General features: G+C 42.1%; 1 protein-coding gene across 1 annotated transcript in view; it reads right to left on the minus strand.

Annotated features, from left to right (window-relative positions):
* Positions 1-676: 676 nt before the first annotated feature.
* The window catches only part of LOC130482318 (DNA dC->dU-editing enzyme APOBEC-3B-like), a 31,008-nt gene continuing 12,493 nt past the window's right edge, over positions 677-19,191 (minus strand). The window contains exons 2-6 of the mRNA XM_056855028.1: positions 13,531-13,555; positions 12,150-12,550; positions 10,287-10,334; positions 3,759-4,196; positions 677-801 (exon numbers count right to left, since the gene is read on the minus strand). Coding sequence (XP_056711006.1) covers positions 677-801; positions 3,759-4,196; positions 10,287-10,334; positions 12,150-12,550; positions 13,531-13,555 — 1,037 coding nt within the window. The remainder of the gene's footprint in view (positions 802-3,758; positions 4,197-10,286; positions 10,335-12,149; positions 12,551-13,530; positions 13,556-19,191) is intronic.

Raw genomic sequence — 19,191 nt, forward strand, 5'->3', positions numbered from 1 at the left:
TTTTATATGCTGACTTTCTCTACCACTTAAAAGGAAGAATCAAACCAGGTTACAATCACCTTCCCTTCCCCTCCTCACAACACACACCCTGTGAGGTAGGTGGGGCTGAGAGAGCTCGAAGAGAACTGTGACTAGCCAAAGGTCACCCAGCTGGCTTCGTGTGTAGGAGTGGGGAAACCAACCTGGTTCACCAGATTAGAGTCCACTGCTCATGTGGAGGAGTGGGGAATCAAACCTGGTTCTCCAGCTTAGAGTCCACCACTCCAAACCACCGCTCTTAACCATTACACCATGCTGGCTCTCCATGCTAGCATGTGTGTGTGCGTGTGTGTGTATACACACCCAGGCCAAAGTAATGGTCTGTATTTTGGGACAATGGGTGCCATTCACTAGTAACAAAAGATAAGTAAAATTGAAGAAGCAAAATATTTCTGGGGTGGGAGCAAACCATCAGTACGGGAGCCCTTGGAATTGATGCCCTGGTCTCCATTGAACCCCACTGGGTTTCGTTTGTGTGTATTCAAAGCAAAAAGACACATGGGGTGCCTCCCTAGCAGACCATTCATTATAAACTATGTCACCTGTCAATACTACTGGCATTTTGGTAGTAGGTAAGAGCAACCAAGTGCCAGAAGCCACACATATATCCATGCAAGATTCTGAATATAATAGCCACTCACTCAAGGACTAAGCGAAGTTCTTCATTCCAATCACATATTTTCTGAAAGAACTGCATATAGCCTTTATTCTCGTTCTCGTTCCTTTGATGAGCCACAAATGTTCTCCAACAATAGCTATAATCTGACGAGATAAGTAACCTGTCAGTTTCTGAGTATGCGTACAGCACAGAGAGTTTCAAGATAAAAGTTTATGTTTGGTTTCCATCTCGGAAGAAGAACATTTTCAGAATTAATGTTCACTTGACCCCAAGGTGTAGAAGATCTTGCTGTTTAATTGTTAAATGCATCAAAGCCCTCCTGGCTAGTTTGTGGTGAACTAATCACCTCCTTTCTGAGGCTCAGTAGTTAGCTACAGTATGGAATGGGGATATGTTTTGAATGGGAAAACTGACCTGTAAAAGATTAGCAAATTTACACACAGGCAAGCCACATGCATTTATAGAGATTTGGTTCCAGACTGCAGATTCCATGGATAAACTAGATTCATAATGTAACAGGTTTGAAATTAAAATTAATTCGTACTCTGACAGTGCTCTAAGGTTAACCTAAAACAACTTTCCCAAGTGTACCAAAGATTGCAGATGAAGTATTTCTCCAAGTCTTTGTCAGGCTAGCATGGGACCATGTCATATGTCGATGTGACACAGCTAACAGAAATTCTGACCTGTGTGTAACTGACGGAGAACCATGAAATTTTGGTGTCTGCTTAGTGATTTCCCAAAAGAAGAATGACAGAGGCCTGAGAGACTTAAAAGGAAGATATGCGCCCTTTCTTTGAGAGATGCAAGAGAAACATAAAGAAGAAGAAGAAGAGTTGGTTTTTATATGCCGACTTTCTCTACCACTTAAGGGAGACTCAAACCGGCTTACAATCACCTTCCCTTCCCCTCCCCACAACAGACACCCTGTAAGGTGAGTGGGGCTGAGAGAGTGTGACTAGCCCAAGGTCACCCAGCTGGCTTCGTGTGTAGGAGTGGGGAAACCAACCCGGTTCACCAGATTAGCCTCCGCTGCTCATGTGAAGGAGCGGGGAATCACACCTGGTTCTTCAGATCAGACTCCACCACTCCAAACCACCGCTCTTAACCACTGCACCTCACTGGCTGGGAGATTCTGGGGGAGATTTTGGGGAGGCAAACCACAATTTTTAACAGCATTGACGGTGATGGGGGAAATGCAGCATTGCTCAGAGTATATATAATTATTCCTTTTGTCCCATTATAACTTCTAGCCAAACAGGTCTAAGGGAGCTTTAGAAACTAAAAACCATTTAAACAAAAAGCACTCTTATATGTGTCCAGCCTTTCCCTACAGCAAACAAGTCATCTTGTTTGGGGGCTTCCTAGAGGCACCTGGTTGGCCACTGTGTGAACAGACTGCTGGACTTGATGGGCCTTGGTCTGATCCAGCAGGGCCTTTCCTATGTTCTTATGTTCAATAGGTGCAACTGTCATAGTGGCTAATTATAAGCAATGGGAATAGTAGTTCTGCAAAGTGTCTGGAAATATCTTACAGAAATCTTAGAACCCTTTCCAAGCTACAAATCCTTGGATTGTTTGGCTGAAGCATGACAGTAAATTGGTTTCGAAGGGGATTTGGATTTGCACTAGAGATAATCCACAGAGTCATTAATGAGGCAATGCTCTCTCATGTAGACTTTACATCTGGTTAGTAACAGGATTTGTAAAATCATGGATATCTTTTGAGTGCCAATTGTTTCCCTACTTAAGTTTTAATCATATACCTAGATGTTGAAAACTGCTATTTAGTTAGTAAGGCCCGTATTAAGAGACATTTCTCCTCCATCCATTTTATATATATCATCATCTATATATCTAATTCTCAAGTGTGGCCTCCATATGCGGATGCCTAAATCCACAGATCGGGGCCACACTAACCCCAAACAGATGTTTCTGCAGACTTGGGGGACCCAGGCTGGAGAAGGAAGCAGGGAAACAGGGCTTTCAGGAAAGGGAAAGAGGAAATAGTGGGAGAGGGGAAAATGAGATGCCTCCTGCAAGTTATTGCAGGTTTCCACTTGTCTATATACCAATAGCTAAGTCACCCACATCTGAGGATACTTAAATCCAGTGCCTGGAGTGGTGAACGGGCAAGACAGAGCTTTCTGCAAACCTAAAAAACATCCCAAGTTTGCAGAAAAATGTAAAATATTAAAAAAAAAAAACATTGGGAGGGGTTGAAAAAAACCGAAATGAAAAATGGAAGGCCTGTAGCTTTAACAAACTGATTCCCTTAGTGGCTGTTGCTAGGCAACCACAGCATTCCAGGCTTGGAGCTTCTGCCAGTAAAATGTGGGGGAAATGGCAGGGCCCTATCCAGGGATATTTTGACCTTTGAGGGAAGTCTCATTGGGGCCGGGCCTGACTAGGGTTGCCAGCTCCAAGGTGGGAAATTCCTGGAGATTTTGGAGTGGAATCTGGGGGGGCAGGGTTTGGGGAGAGGAGAAAGGCAGGATAAAAATGAAGTAAGGACATAATAAATGTAGCTGAAGATGATAGCCAGATAAAAGTTAGGTTGGTGAAAGGCTGTTGATTGGGAAGGAAGTAGGGTTACCAACTCCAGGTTAGGAAATACCTGGATATTTGAGGGGGGTGAAGCCTGGAGAGGGTGAGATTTTAAGAGGGGAGGGACCTTAGAAGGGTACAATGCCATAGGTTACACCCTCTAAAGTAGCAATTTCCTCCAGGGAAACTAGGATTGCCAACTTTCATGTGGGGGCTGGAGATCACCTGGAATTACAACTGCTCTCGAGATGACAGAGATCGTTCCCCTGGAGAAAATTGGTGCTTTGGAGATTGGACTGTATGGCATTATACCCTACTGAGGTGGCTTCCCTCACCAAACTTCCCCCTCCCAAGGCTCTACCACCAAATCTCCAGGAATTTCCCAACCTGGAGCTGGCAATCCTGAGGTGAGAAGGAAGCAGGAAAAGGGGAGAGTCTATAGGGGCTTTCTGGAAAGTGAAAGAAGATATAGTGGGGTAGGGGGAAATGAAATACTTCCCACAAGTCCTTGCAGGTTCCCACTTGTAGATCTATAATAAAGATGTAAACTTACCACCCGGATGCATGATGGATATATGGACTCCATGATCAACTAAGGCTCTGAGTCCTGTCTTGTTCCTCTTTTCCCAATCCTTGAACAGCCGAGAGGCTCGTATGTCCAGTGTTACGTTAGGGTGTTTCTTCAAGAACTCAATTATAAACTGGCTACATTCATCACACGGACTCCACGATAGAAACCAAGTGACAGAGCATGGCTGGGTTCTGCGGTGTTCTATCTCCTTGCAGAAATCTTCAAAAAAGTTGATTTCAGCATGGTGATTGTCATCATTTCGACACCAGTGCTTCCAGGTCCTGTAACTTTTGCCCCAGTGTATTTCATACAGGAGATAAGTTAGCTTTGGATGTTGTACTGGAGTATAATTCCTTTTGAAGACATCTGGTTCCATTGTCCACCTAAAGCGCAAGCATAACAGAATATAACCATTCCCCACTTACCTTCTTGGTGTTGTATGTTTTGTCTGTATGGAGTAACCCCTAAAATTGCCTCTTGTGAGTGAACAGATTTCAGCACAGGAGAAAATCTGAAGACGTTTAGGGTTCCTCCTCACATGGAACATCCAAGGAATTTTGAGGTAAGTGAAAAGTCTAAGGTTTAGAAAATTAAACAGACATGGGGAGCAGCCAGGATTTCATGCATCTAAAATGAGAGCAATATGAATGGTTTTCTATCTTATATACTTATATAATTTAAAATCTTGGAAACCGATAAAAGTTATTGCCCCATCTTCTGTTTCCAATGCAGTATGTGATTACCTTTGGACCTGGAGAGACAGAGGTCCCTTTTCAGCTCTATTTGTATCCTTAACACTAGGCATCAGAATAAAGAGGCAGCATACCGGTAGTTTTAAACAGGAACACAGTTTAGTAAGTCTCTTTTCCCTGTGTGAAGCTGCAGTGACCACAACTTCCTTTCTCCCTGTTTCTGCCCAAACCAAGTCCTGGAGTGCACTCATGCTGTCTAAAAAACTGGCCCAGATTACAGGAACAGAGTTGTCAAAAACATCACAAGCTCATTCTGCTTGCAAGAGCTCCATTACAAGTCAAGAATGGTTCAAAAGAATAAAAAAATAATGGAAAGGGGAGATTCATATACCAAAATGCCAAAAAACTCCAAGCTCCAAAAGAATGGAACACATTTACTACAGAGAAGTAGACTGTTGCAAAGCAAAGAAGAAAATGAATTTTGCTGGCAGGTACTAACTTAAGGATGCCAGCGTCCAGGTGGGACCTGGGGGTCCCCTGGAAATAGAGCTCATTTACAGACTACATAGATCAGTTCCCCTGGAGAAAATGGATGCTTTGGATACTGGACTCTATGGCATTGTAGCCCATTGAGATCCCTGTCCTCCCCAGACTCCATTCCCAAATCTCCAGGAGTTTGCCAACCTGGATCTGGCAACCCTCCCTCCCATCCCCTGCTGGTGGCCAGGGGGGACCTGCTGGCAACCCTATAACTTGATCCTGACTGAAATGTTGTTTCACTGCTCCTGACTGCAGTTGAATAGCTTTATGAGTTTGTAAGAAAAAAATGTAATAGAAAACTGCCTTCCTTACCCTTTGATGGCATCTCCGGCTAATTGACCTGTTGGAAACCAAATTGAAGAATTAATTGATGCAGTTCTATATAGAGCTCTGGAAGGGGTATTTTTAGAAGAATGGTTGCAACCTCATCCCTGTATACATCTTGTTTAAAAACAAAACTTCAATGAACATAACCCCCAAAATCAGCAGAATCCAAGAGATGGATGTCTTATTTTCCTATACAGGGCCAGGCCAAGGGCTTTTGGTACCATGGGCAAACTGACTTTTGTGGCTACCCACCCACGTATTCAAAAGAGTAAAATAAGAAGTCTAGAAAGAAGCTGTGCTGTGACATATGTACATACATAGCTGTGCTGCACAGTGTGAAATAAATAGCTTAACTTTTGAAATGGCAATATTCTGTTTTATAAGTACAATATTTGATACTTTAGTTTATAAGAGAAAATATGTTTAAATTGTGTTTTTTTAATGTGCCACTTGAAATGTCCCTAGGTGACCACCTAGTTCAACTATATGATCAGGAGGCCCTGTTCCTATACAATTTCTGTATAGGATGACAGGAGCCAATAACCAAACACAAGGAATCGAAAAATGGCTCTGAAAACACCTAACCAGCGCATACAAATGCAGCAATATAATAGCAGAGCCATGAATAGGGTTGCCAACCTCCAGGTACTAGCTGGAGATCTCCTGCTATTACAACTGATCTCCAGCCAATAGAGATCAGTTCTCCTGGGGAAAACGGCCACTCTGGCAATTGGACTCTATGGCATTGAAGTCCTTCCCCTCTCCAAACCCCGCCCTCCTCAGGCTCCACCCCAAAAATCTCCAGGTATTTCCCAACCCGGAGCTGGCAACCCTAGCCATGAAATAGTTCAGGCACAGCAGACATGATTCTGCTATTTGAGGCCGCTATACCAAATGAATGTTTGCAACAACAAATGAAAATGTTTGCCAGGATTCAGCCAAAATCAAACGTGTGCATTTCGTCGAACGTGCATTCGATCCTGGCTGAATCCTGGCTGAAACAGGGAATAAAGGAGGCTAAAGCGACCATGTGTTTTCACCCTTTGATGCAATTACTGTACTGAATATTATATTATGATGATGCAATTATTATACCGAATAGTCATAACACAAAAGCCCTGCTGAATCAGATCAGTGGTCCGTCTTGTCCAGCGTTTCTCAACCAGGGTTCACCCTAGGGTTCTGCGAGAAATCGCTAGGGGTTTCGCGAGAAATAGTGATGAATAGGCTAATCATACGTTAATCATATGTAATCGTATGTAGGGATTCCCTGAGCCATGAATATTATTTCAAGTGTTCTGTAAGTGTTAAAAAGGTTTAGAAACGCTGGTCTAGTCTAACATCCTGATTCACACAACGGCCAATTTGTTTCCCTAGAGGGCTGGCAAACAGAGTTTAGAGACCAAGGCTTTCCTTTGTTGCCGCCTCCTAGTATTCAGAAGTCTGGTATTCAGAAGTCTGCTGCCTCTGAATACGGAGGTTCTCTTCAGTCACCATAGCTAGCAGTAACCATTGATGGACTTATCCTTCATGAATCTGTTTAACCCTTTTAAAGCCATCTGTGTCTACCTGCAGTGAATATTGCAATTTAACTCATTATTGAGTAAAGAAGAATTTCCTTTTGTCTGTTCTGAACCTGTTACCCAGTCATCAGATGTCTGTACAGCAAGCAGACTGAACATAGGGTAATACATTAAAAACTTGTGCTGCAGTTGCCAAGATTATATTAATTTGCCCTCTGTGGTATCAGACAGTCCAGCGTGCACTGCATATTGGATCCCTTTGCTGAACTTTCTACTGAATTTCTGCTACTGTGAAACTGTAAAGGTCATTAAAATCCTGCAGGAAAAAAGAAAAACCCTCAATCCATTTACAGAACTGAATTCTTACCTTTCTCTTCTACAGGCTGTAGAGCCATCCTGTTGTACCTTCAAAATCTGCTCTTCTTGCTTCTTTTGTATGGTACCCTCCTACTTCCACTTTCTGTTCTTCAGAAAGCATTCACTGTAAAAAAGAAACTGTAGTATCCACCCCACCACACCCCACTTGCCAGATTTTGGAGACAATGGCTGTTGCCTTGGTGCCCTCATGATTTTGGCTTAGAGCCACAGAAGCTTCAGCATACTTGTTTCCTTCTCATGCGTACATTTTTAGGCAGGGAATCAAGAAGTGAAAAAGTAAGCCCTGTGTATTACACACTGCTGCACATGACTGTGGCAGATATGTGGTGGTGGAGAGAGTGCTGTCAAGTCAGAGCTGAGTTATGGCGACCCCGCAGGGTTTTCAAGGCAAGAGATGTTCTGCCTCCACATCACGACCCTGCTGTTTTCACTGAGTTACTTGCCTCAGGTTTGACACTGTTGGGAAGTGGGTTTTTTCCTGGTTTCCCACAGCATTGTGGTGCATTTGTGTACCTCCCGGGTGTTCCCCATCTTTTCTATGACCTTTCCCAAACCTGCTTTGCTGTGAGGTTTTGAGAAAGATCACAAGAAGGCCTGAATGGATGTTTGAGGGTATGGGTAGGACTGCTAGTTTAATTGGCAAATGAATATTGTTATATCAATATAATGATATAACAACCTGTTTAATCATTTTCTGTGAATTCCCAGTTTACATTTTTCATTAAGTCTCTAGCCCTTTTCACTGTGGAGATATGCCTTTCTACTTATATCTCTGCAATGAAAGGAGCCAAAAACTTTTTCTGGATGAGAATTCACAAGAAAAGCTGGAAATGCACAGAAAATGATACACAGATTGTTATATCAATATTCTATATTAATATTCTAATGCCGATCCTTTGCTTATGTTCCCCACTCAGTACACCTTTTCCTTCATTGAGAAAACTCTGCCAGCATACTCTAGTCAGGAATAGGCTCCATCCACTTAATGGAATATGGTGCTGGGAAAGTGTGGGAAAGTGTGAAATCCCCACTGCACTTCTTCCTCAGTTCAGAGCCGGGGGATTGACCCTTGCCATTGCAATGGGAAAGGGCAACTGCCCGTTAAGGGGACACCTCCCCACAACCTCAGCTGGAATGTGAGCACGTTGCCATACTGTAAATCTCATGAATGAGGAAGTTCCATGTGCATTTTGTGGGATCAAACAGGAGCACCAGGAGCTGCTTGAACAATCTTGCTGATGTGAATGACTAGGACCACCGAAAGTAAATCTGAAACTGTACTGAAAAGTATATGCAGTTGTTATGTATGTATGTATATAGTTAGGCCGGTAAGCAGGGGAAAACCTAGGAGCTTGAGTCCCCAACGAAGGCTCCTAAATCTGCATGCGCCATTGGCCCTAAGCCAGCACACGCCATTGGCTCTAAGCCGGCACGCGCCATTGGCAACCCGGGGGTTGTTCCCCCCCTATCACAGATTGGGGGGGAGTGGCCGTGGGTGGCCAGGGGGGCATATAAGCAGGGCCGGTTCACTGTATTCCCTAGTTCTGTTCTGTCACAATAAACGCGTTGCTGTTGGAACTCCTTCTCTGACCTCGCGTGTCCTCCCCAGGCGGACTTAACAGCAGCTTTGTTAGCTTTTGGATTGTATTTCGGCCTTGCTTTGTCTTCAGCCCTGCTAAACCTTTGACCAAACCTCTCCCCATTTTACCTTTAGTCATGTGTGTGTTATTTACAATGCCTGTAAATACACGCCAAGAGTCATTGCTCCTTGCAATGTCTTCTATAGCCCTTCCCATCCCCTATTCTTGTATAATAAAGATCCTTTGCTTACAATTTTGCCAAAGTGGTTCACAACATTTTTGACTTGGTACAATAATTTATGCATCCCAGTCAGCTGCTGCAGCTTCATTACAAGGGAAAGGTGGGAGTTTCTCAAGCAGCTCCTGCTTTCCATTAGCCTTTTCCCTTGTCTAGTTGGAAGCCAGTTACCAGATTTTCAGAGTCATTTTTTTGTTAAACAGAAATGGGGGGAAAGAAGGAGGAACAGCTCAGGGGAGATGGGAGCTTCTTCTCCCCTTCTTCCACCATAGAGCTGTTCAACAGGAACAAAGGAAGGAAAATGAACAAGATTTGTTATTTATCCCATTCCCCCAACTCCTTGGCTAAAGGGCTGTTTTGTAAACATCAATCAAATAATGTTCACTCTCCATTTGCCCTTAAAAAACAATAGTATATCAACAGAAACAACTTTCTCCACACACCTTCCTCAAAAAGAACTCCATAAACTTCACGTTTGTTTCACTTCAATTAGGATTTATTAAATGTAGCTTTCCAAAAATAAATATAAAATATGTTCTTATTTATTTAGAAAATCTATAGACCACCTTCTCATGAGGTGCCTATTAAAGTAAAAGCAAACTAAAGTATAAATGGAAAATCATGACAACAATCAATAAAAGCCAGCATTAAATATGTTGATAAAATACACATGAAAGGCATGAAACAGCAGTGATCATTCTGGAAGTTATAAGAACAGCATTCATAACTCAGGAAAAAATGATTTTTAAAACAGCATTAACAGTACTTCAGTGCAATACAGGCCATGAAACAACCAAAAGGAATGGATGAAAGTGTGATTAAACGCCGCCTATGTATGGAGAAATGTTTTGACAGTAAGTGACAGTAAGCTAGGCACCAGGTGAGCCTCAAGGGAGGAAACACTCCAAAGGTGAGGTGCAACCAGTGACAAAGCCCTCTTTAGCTTCTACCCACCTCTCCTGTATACACTGAGACAGAGAGAGCGGGGCCTTGGAAAACGAATCATAACTGGTGGCCTGGACAGTACAGCACAGGAGGATGCGGTGTCAGAGGCCTTGTCATGTACAGCCCCCTTTGAAATACAAATATATTTCAGTAGTAGGCTAGAACAAGCAAGTTATACCTCTGGAAAGTTCGAAGTCTTTTCAAAGTTGCTACTCACTCAAGGATCAAGTGTAGTTGTTGGGAGTTAACACATATCAAAGGAAAGAAACTCCGTGGCCAGAAGTTACTTCTTCTTTTTTGATGTGACACAAATGTTCTCCAACAATAACCATAATCTAAAGAAATAAAAGCCAGTTAGTTTGGGAGAGAGAATGTGTGAGTGGGTGAGTCCAAACTACAGAGGGCTTCAAAATGTTTGGTTCTCAGAAGGCCTGGTAGATCAAGTTGAGCCGTTGTGAGGCTTGGTAATACCTCAAAACGGTTCAAGAATAGCCCTTCCCGTCTCCAAATTCTCTTGTGGAAAAACAAGAGAACCAATCTCAGGCATAAAGTTAGACACTAAAATAAGGAAAAGTTCACCACACTGGGAAAACAGATGAATACTTGTGAAGGAGAGTATTGAATTAGCTATGTGTGAGAGAAAGAAACTATACTGCTGTGATTATGATCAACAATGGAAAGCTAAAATTCATGAATGATGAATCAGCATTTCTGTTTTTAAGCACACAGAGTCCTTTGCTCGTATTTTGGTAACTATATTTACAAAAACTCTGTCTTAGAGAAATATTACATAGGTAACTATTATAGACTATTTTGATACTCTTGGGAGGGGGATCTCAGGAGCTTTGAGCTACACGCTGAGCTTGTAATTAGAGATAGAGAATAAAGAAGGTGATATGATAGAGGCAGCATTGCCTATGGTATGCATAGTCATTGCTTTTGTCTCACTGCCATCTGTAATCAAGGAAAGCTTTGAAGGGATTTGAAGATGAAAAATGTTTAGTCAAAGTTACTGGACATTTAAATTAACATGTAAGAACTAATTCAGTTTTTGGGTTGAGTCCCCCCCTTTTGGGTTGTTTTTTAATTATACAGCTTATAAGCCTCCTCGCTAGCTAACTTAGCTATCACTATAGAGACAAATATTTTAAACAAATATGTTTTAATATTGTACTGAACACACCTAGATGTTGGTGGTGGCTCATAAATAATCATCTATATATCTAATTCCAATATGTGCCCCCTGCCTGAGGATTAGGGTTGCCAACCTCCAGGTACTAGCTGGAGTTCTCCTGCTATTACAAATGATTTCTAGCCAATAGAGATCAGTTCACCTGGAGAAAATGCGACTTTAGCAATTGTACTCTATGGCATTGAAGTCCCTCCCTCTCCAAACCCCAGCCTCCTCAGGCTCTGCCCCAAAAACCTCCTGCTGGTGGTGAAGAGGTACCTGGCAACCCTACCTCACAGGATTGTTGTGCACATAAAAAGGAGAGGAGAGTAATGTAAGTTGCTTTGATCCCCACTGTGGAGAAAACTGGTAGGTTGGTGAATGGCTGAGGAGAGAATGAGGCAGAGAAAGGGGAAAGGATATGGCGGTTGCCAGAGGGAGGGAAAGAGGAAATAGTTTGGTGAAGGGGATACAAGGGAAAGTTACAGGTCCATGGAATTTCAGTTGATCTCCAGATGACAGAGATCAGTTCCCTACAGAAAATGGCTGCTTTGGAGGGTGGACTCTATGGCATAATACTCTGCTGAGGTTGTTTCCCTTCTCAAACCTCACCCTTCCAAGGCTCCACCCCCACATCTTCAGAAATTACCCAACCTGGACTGGCAACCCTAAGGGGAACTGATCTCTGTAGTTGGGAGATCCATTGTGATTCCAGAAGATCTCCAGGCCCCACCTGCAGCTTGGCCACCCTACAAGGAGAGAAGGAAGCAGAAAAAGGGGACTGGCTATGGGGGCTTTCAGGAAAGGGAAAGAGGAAATAGTGGAGGAGGACAGGAGATGCCTCCTGCAAGTCCTTGGAGGCTCCCGCTTATAAATATTATTGGTATTCTCTGTGAGAACTATGTTAACACTTTCACTGTGCACACCCTCATCCACCATCCATGTCCTATATATATATATTACAAAATTATTAACTTACCAGGCAGATGCATGACAGATATCTGGACTCCATTTTCAACTAAGGCCCTGAGACCATTCTGGTTTCGCCTGTCATCAATATTGAACAGGTAAGAGACTCGTATATTCAGTGTTACATTAGGATGTTCATTCAAGAACTCAATTATAGAGTGGCTACATCTACCACAAGGGCTCCAAGACAGAAACCAAGTGACAGAGCATGGCGTGGTTCTCCGGCTTTTTATCACTTCACAGGCATTTTCCAAAAAATTGATTTCAGCATGTTGGTTACCATTGCTTGTACACCATTGCTTCCAGGTCCTGGGGCTTCTACCCCAATGGATTTCATACAAGAGATGAGTAACCTTTGGGGGTCCTATTGGGGTATAATTCCTTTGAAACGTCTCTGGTTCTATTCTCCACCTGAAGCACAAATGTACAAATATAACAGCATAATTTAACCTTTCATAACCCCGCATCATTTTGCTATATGTTATATAGACTTTCTGAACTTATAAACTCCTAAGATCGGTCAGTTGTCAGTAGTCATATTTCATTGTGTGTGAATTTCATAGCCAAATTGGAATTTCACCTTCAGGTGAAGAATCCAAGAAAAAAGTCTGACCAAGATTGGCAAAATTTCATGGAGGATGTTGGAGGTGACTGGAGTTTTACACATCCTTATGTGAACAGGGAGTATCTTATATCTCACTGAATTATATTATTAAAATAAACAAGAATTAAAGGTCAGTAATACAGAACAATGTAAAGTTTGCCACCTTGCCAAAATCACAAAGTGAAATTTGATGTTGCAAAATGATGGAAGTTACTCCCTCATTTTCTTTTCAAACATGCTGTATAAGTGTCACTTGGACCAATATAGCAGACACATCTCTTTCTCACCTTATATGCAACTCATGGATGCAAGAACTTAATAATGAGACAGAAATTACCCAGAAGTTATTATGGAAAATGACTGGGGATTTCTGTAAAGAAATACATAAAAAAAAAAGAAGTGAAAACAAAATTACATAGATGAATATAAATGGCAAAGCAATATAGCAAATGCCTTTCCTCACTAGCTACTTGGTTTGATGTGTACTTCTTCTTTCTCTCAAAGATTTCTACTCCTGAGTGGAGCTGAATAACTTTGCGTGTTTATGAAGAGTGCAATATGTAATTGCATTCCTTACCTTTTTTTATTGTTTCTTTTTATACAAATTTCAATTATACATTTCTTATTCTACATACGTTTGTATACTTTTCTCATTCCCTTCCATCCCTCCCATCCCCCTCCCTAGCCCCACTCCTTATCCTTATAATTTTTAGTCTCTTGACCCCAGCCACGGGCACAAAGTCTGGATCTTCCACCGAATGTCTTTTCTTCCGATTGCATTCCTTACCTTTCGTCAGTACTTCCAGCTTGACCTGTGAGACATAAATTACACTTTTTAGCTCTATACAGACAACCCCAAAATCGACTGCAGTGATACACTCCCATGCAGAGTTATGCACAAATAAGGAATGTTGAAGTCAAAAGCACATAGAACTCCCATATTAGAAAAATCCAAGGACTCGGTATTTTTCTGATATGATTTCTGTATTGAATGCTGGAAGCTAACTGCCACACGCAGGGAAACTAAAATGGCTACGAATCTAATAAGCCATTCACGTAAACAAAGCCATATAATGACAGAACCATGAACCACTTCAAGCACATGATGCTGCTATGTCAGGCAGCAATATTAGTGAAAATATGATTACAAAATAGGGTTGCTAACTTCAGCCTGGGAAATTCTTGAAGATTTGGGGGTGATGCCTGGGGAGAACAAAGTTTGGGGAAGGGAGGGAACTCAGTGGAGATGTAATTCCGTAGGGTCCATCCTCCAAAACCGACATTGCCTCCAGTGGAACTGATCTCTATAGCTTGGAATCAGTTGTAATTCCAGAAGAATGTCAGGCCCCATCTGGAGGTTGGCTACACTGTCACATAATGATCGAATTGATTAAAGACATGTGGATTATCAGCAGCAATCTTTCATAGAGATGCATGTGAATATTTAAAAATGGATGTTTATAAATATCAAGAAACAGTCCCGTTACAGATATGTAATGTTTACATATGTTCCCTTTTCCCGCATTTACCTTACCCTTTTCCTTTATAATAAAAACAAAATTTATAAAAAAAGAAACAGCCCCAAATAACCAGCATGTATACTTATTCATGCATTTTGTTACCCATATATACTTCTGCATACCACGTTTAATGTGCTTCTGTGCTTTCGTACCAGCCTAAACTGAAAAACTTTTCATTCATAAAACTTTAATAATTCATGAGGTTTTTCATACTCTTGTATTAATGCTTGTTCATTGCTCAGGAGAAAGAGGCATTTATAATACAAAAGAGCATTCTGGCCAATGCAGACCATATATTTGCATTACAAAACAGACTCAAGCAACAGCCACTCATGTGTGACAATGTCCTGAGAGACGCCAGGATATTAGAGCACACTAAACTTCTCCCCAGACGTTCAATGAATTTTGCAGTCCTCTGTGGCAGAAATCCTGCAGAATGAAATTCAGCAAATACTCAGAAGACTGCGACCACCTGAGTCCACTGCTGAATCTTGGAAGCTGCAGCACAGACTATCATGTATCATCCCACAAACATTCTGGTTTTTAAAAATTCGTGGTTAGACATGACTATTGAATACAATTGCGCCAATCTCTCCTTATTTTATTCTACAGACATAAACAGCTGAATACACTTTCAGAACCATTTTTTACCTCTCTCTTCTTGCAGCTCCATCCTGATGTACTTCCAGAATATTAATGTACTACTTCTTTTATATGTTCTTTCCTATTTTCAGTTTCTATTCTCCGGATTGTTTTTGTTCAAAGCGTAACTCCAATGTGACTGCATCACAGACTCCGCCTATCTTAGCCAGGTTTTGTCAGATCAGAACTTCAAATACAAGGAACAGCTTGGGGGCACGGGCTGTTTCCTGAGGGATCCAGAAACTCTGGTCTAGATCCACATAAACCTCAACGTACTTGGTTCTATGTTACTTGTATACATTCTTGTTGGATGAATGAGCAAAGAAATGAGAAAGCCTTAGATGCACATGGTTGCAGTGGATGCATGAATATTACACTGGTACTTTCCACATAGGAGCCCTGTGGTGCAGAGTGCTAAGCTGCAGTACTGCAGTCCAAGCTCTGCTCACGACCTGAGTTCGATCCCAACGGAAGTTGGTATCAGGTAGCTGGCTCAAGGTTGACTCAGCCTTCCATCCTTCCGAGGTCGGTCAAATGAGGACCCAGCTTGCCGGGAGTAAAGGGAAGTTGACTGGGGAAGGCACTGGCAAACCACCCCATAAACAAAGTCTGCCTCGTAAACGTCAGGATGTGACGTCACCCCATGGGTCAGGAATGACCCGGTGCTTGCACAGGGGACCTTTACCTTTACCTTTTATTTACTTTCCACATGCAAAATATGTCAGATGTGCTTGCATTTTTACCAACCCTGAACACACATGAGGCAATCCTGATTATATAAAGAATTCTAGAACAAAGCTTCTTAAAATGTGGGTCGCGAGCCCATATGGGGTCGTGTAACTGAATGTGGGGGTTGCGGAAAATTTGGCAACAGTAAATGGTAAAATTATATGTATACCAAATAATTGTTTTAAAATAAATTTCTTTATAATTTATTATCAGTAAATGTTTGATTTGTATACCTATTTTATATACCTATATACCTAGGGTCGCGTAAAAATTTCTCGGGCGAAAAGGGGTTGCGAGTGGAAAACGTTTAAGAAGCCCTGTTCTAGAACCAAACTACACATTATGTCAAGTATCAGATCCCCAAGATGTGCTTTAGAGCCTGAAGCTCCTTGGGAGCCAATGTGACCCCGTGTCGGCATAGGTGCCACCTTATCACAGGTGGCACCTACACCGGCATGGGGGCAGACATGCGAGTATCTGGCCCATGATTCCAGCACAGCCACATGGCAGGGATTTCCCAGAAGGGAAAGCCCACACTGGTGGGGGGAGGAGGCATTCGCAGGACGTAATCTGTAGCCCCACCCTTGTATGGAATCTGCATGATGCATTCGGTTTTGAAATGCATGCCTGAAAACCTGAGGAAACATCACAGAGAAACTGAAACATCCTCAGTGTAACAGGTAGGGCTCCTTGACCAGTTTGAGATGTTTTACCTTGAACTTTCTGGTTTCAGGCAATACCTTTTGTGCTATAATATTTCCTGGCCAGACCAGTTTTTTGGCAACACTGCTCTATAGGGTGTGCACTGAGAAAAAAAAACTGGTTATAACTTCATATCTGGGGTTCAGGAGGACATTTTTTACCATAATTGCTTATGTTCGTGTAGATCATTACCGTTTCAGGATTTGAATCTGTGTGGCTCGTTCGGGTTATGGAGGTTTAGATCCTTTATTTTCAATGAGGAAGAACCTCAAGTTTCAAGTAAGTAAGACCAAGGGTCCATTCTACAGGCCCCTAAACAAGGTGCCCCAGCCATCATATTTGCCAAGAAAAAAGAGCTCCACCCCTACTATGGAGGGAGGGAAGGAGAACGACAGCTCTCCTGGTATTCCCTATGAAGGATTTGCGGGGGGGTTGGAGCATCTATTTTTCAACCAAGTGACACCAAAATTGCACCATAGCTAGTGCTGCCTGTCAGCTAAAGAACCACCAAGAGGCAAGCAAATTGGATCAAGGGATCCACTTCTATGGGCCCCTGGACAAGGTTTCCCCCCAGCCATCGTATTTGTGAATAAAAATGTCTCCACCCCCACAAATGAAGGAGGGAAGGAGAGCTGTGGCTCTCTGCAACTTGTCTCCAATGGTGATTGGCTAGGAGCACTTTGTGCTCCTCCTTTACAAGGATGCAGTTGGAAGACGGAAATCCCATTGCTCGGGAAATCAGTAGAATCAGAGCAAAACACAAGCGCATGCTGTATCACTTCATTCATTAAACCATATGTCATCTAGCAGGTTAGAACTTGAGTCTGTATTCAAATACTACAGAAGTCATGTTTGGGCAAGTCAGCATCCATTAAATTGGACATTGTGAAAAACGGTAGAACAACTTGTATTCCACATACTTTCCTCTGTCTACTCAAACTTCTCAAAGGAAGTTGGCTATACTATGCTGCACACAACAAAATCCAACAACTGTGAAAGGCACTGCTGGGGATACAGCAACTGCTATGCAAACTCAAAACTGAAATACCACCCAACATATTAAATAATGTCATGTTAGCTTCCACACCCGCTATATTCATTATCATATTCCATCAGTATTGGGTGTTTTCTTTAAAAATTGCTTTGATCATCACAGTTGAACATAGCAAGTTTGACTGTTTAACATGTCTGCAGTGATCTTTGTGGCATCCCTAGGTCAAAACCCTATCAGCATTTATGTGGAATTATGTTGTTTTTTTTTACCCCAACATGTATTTCCTTTTAATTTCATCTGCCATGTGTGCTTGAGCCTTCTTTCTCAGGGCTGCTTGACAAATTAAGTACCACGCACCCTCCCTTGCCAGCATCTAAAGAACACTGTCCTTTACCTCACAAAAAGAGTCCACTACGTTATTTTGTGCAGCCTTTCCCGTAGCCTCAAATGTTTCTTACACCCATAGGCATAGGCAAAAGGATTGTTTTCTTTCCATTCTACCAAGGCTTTCATTTGGGTATGGGTTTTGCCTGGAAATCTGCTTTTAGCAGTAGAACTGAACTCCAGTAACAAATAGTTCCTCTCCCCTCTCAGAAAAAATCCTATTTTGTTTTCTGCCCAGTTTCTCTTGCAGCCGCAAATGCATTCAGCCCATGTTATTGCTGTAAGCAAAAGCTCCTCATTCTTTCCTCTAGGGTTTAATTTGTGTCAGATTTGAATCTGTTTTTACAAACATACAAAGCACATGCTTCCTCTACCACCACCACCACCCCCTCCAAAAATTCACTTTTTGTTTTCTTACCTAAAGGTAGGCAGTCGGAAGGAATGCCCTGCTCACAGGCATGAAAGGTAAGTGTTCAATGTTATGTCTTCTCTGTTTACTGGGAAACAGCTCAGCCTACACCTTTTTATCTGAGGCTCTCCTGATTGGATTGCTTGGCAGTTGAGCCAGCATTGAGTATGGATGTGGTTCCAATCTAGGCTGTAAGAACCTAAGCTGGTCAAGTTAACCAACAACTCATAGATGCCCCATATTTCCTTTAATGTTTTGAAAGCCGCCTGCCAAAATGTGACCTTTGCTATTTTTATACTAATAACCTTCATTCTGTGAACTCAGTTCTGACTTAATTTATACTTCACAGAGAGCTGCAGTTAATCCTGGCTTTCTGATTAAGTACTTGTTAGATACACGTGATAAGGCAAGAGTGGGGAGGACATCCTAAAAGGTCCTTATTTTTTGAAAATTTACTAAATTGTGTGAATTTCCTGAAGAATGAGTGGTAACAAAATTTACCTTCACTGAGGCTGTACTATAGTTAGGGTTTAAGGTGTTAAAATTTTTAACTCAGTCATCTTCAAGTAGGCCATTTTTATTATTATCTCCTTATTGACAATGTTTGTACTATCATTTTCATAGTTTGTTCAACAGCTGAAAAAGTTCCTATACAGTACCCATGGGGTGACTCACATCCTGACATTTCCAAGGCAGACTTTGTTTGCGGGGTGGTTTGCCAGTGCCTTCCCCAGTCATCTTCCCTTTACCCCCAGCAAGCTAGGTACTCATTTCACCGACCTTAGAAGGCTGAGTCAACCTTGAGCCGGCTACCCAAAACCGACTTCTGTCGGGATCGAACTCAGGTCGTGAGCAGAGCTTTTGACTGCAGCTTAACACTCTGCGCCACAGGGCTCGCACATAGTTATTACCCCCATAGTGCACTTAAGTCAGTATACTGAAACTGAAAATAAAGTTTCTTACGACAAACCACTGTTGTTGTAGGCTGTAGCTTCTGTGAAACTATGACTAAAGTCACAAAACCTATTCATAATGGATCACTCCAGGAAGTGAGTCTAACCACAAACT

This window comes from Euleptes europaea, chromosome 9 (assembly GCF_029931775.1).
Source record: "Euleptes europaea isolate rEulEur1 chromosome 9, rEulEur1.hap1, whole genome shotgun sequence".
Classification (NCBI taxonomy): Eukaryota; Metazoa; Chordata; class Lepidosauria; order Squamata; family Sphaerodactylidae; genus Euleptes; species Euleptes europaea.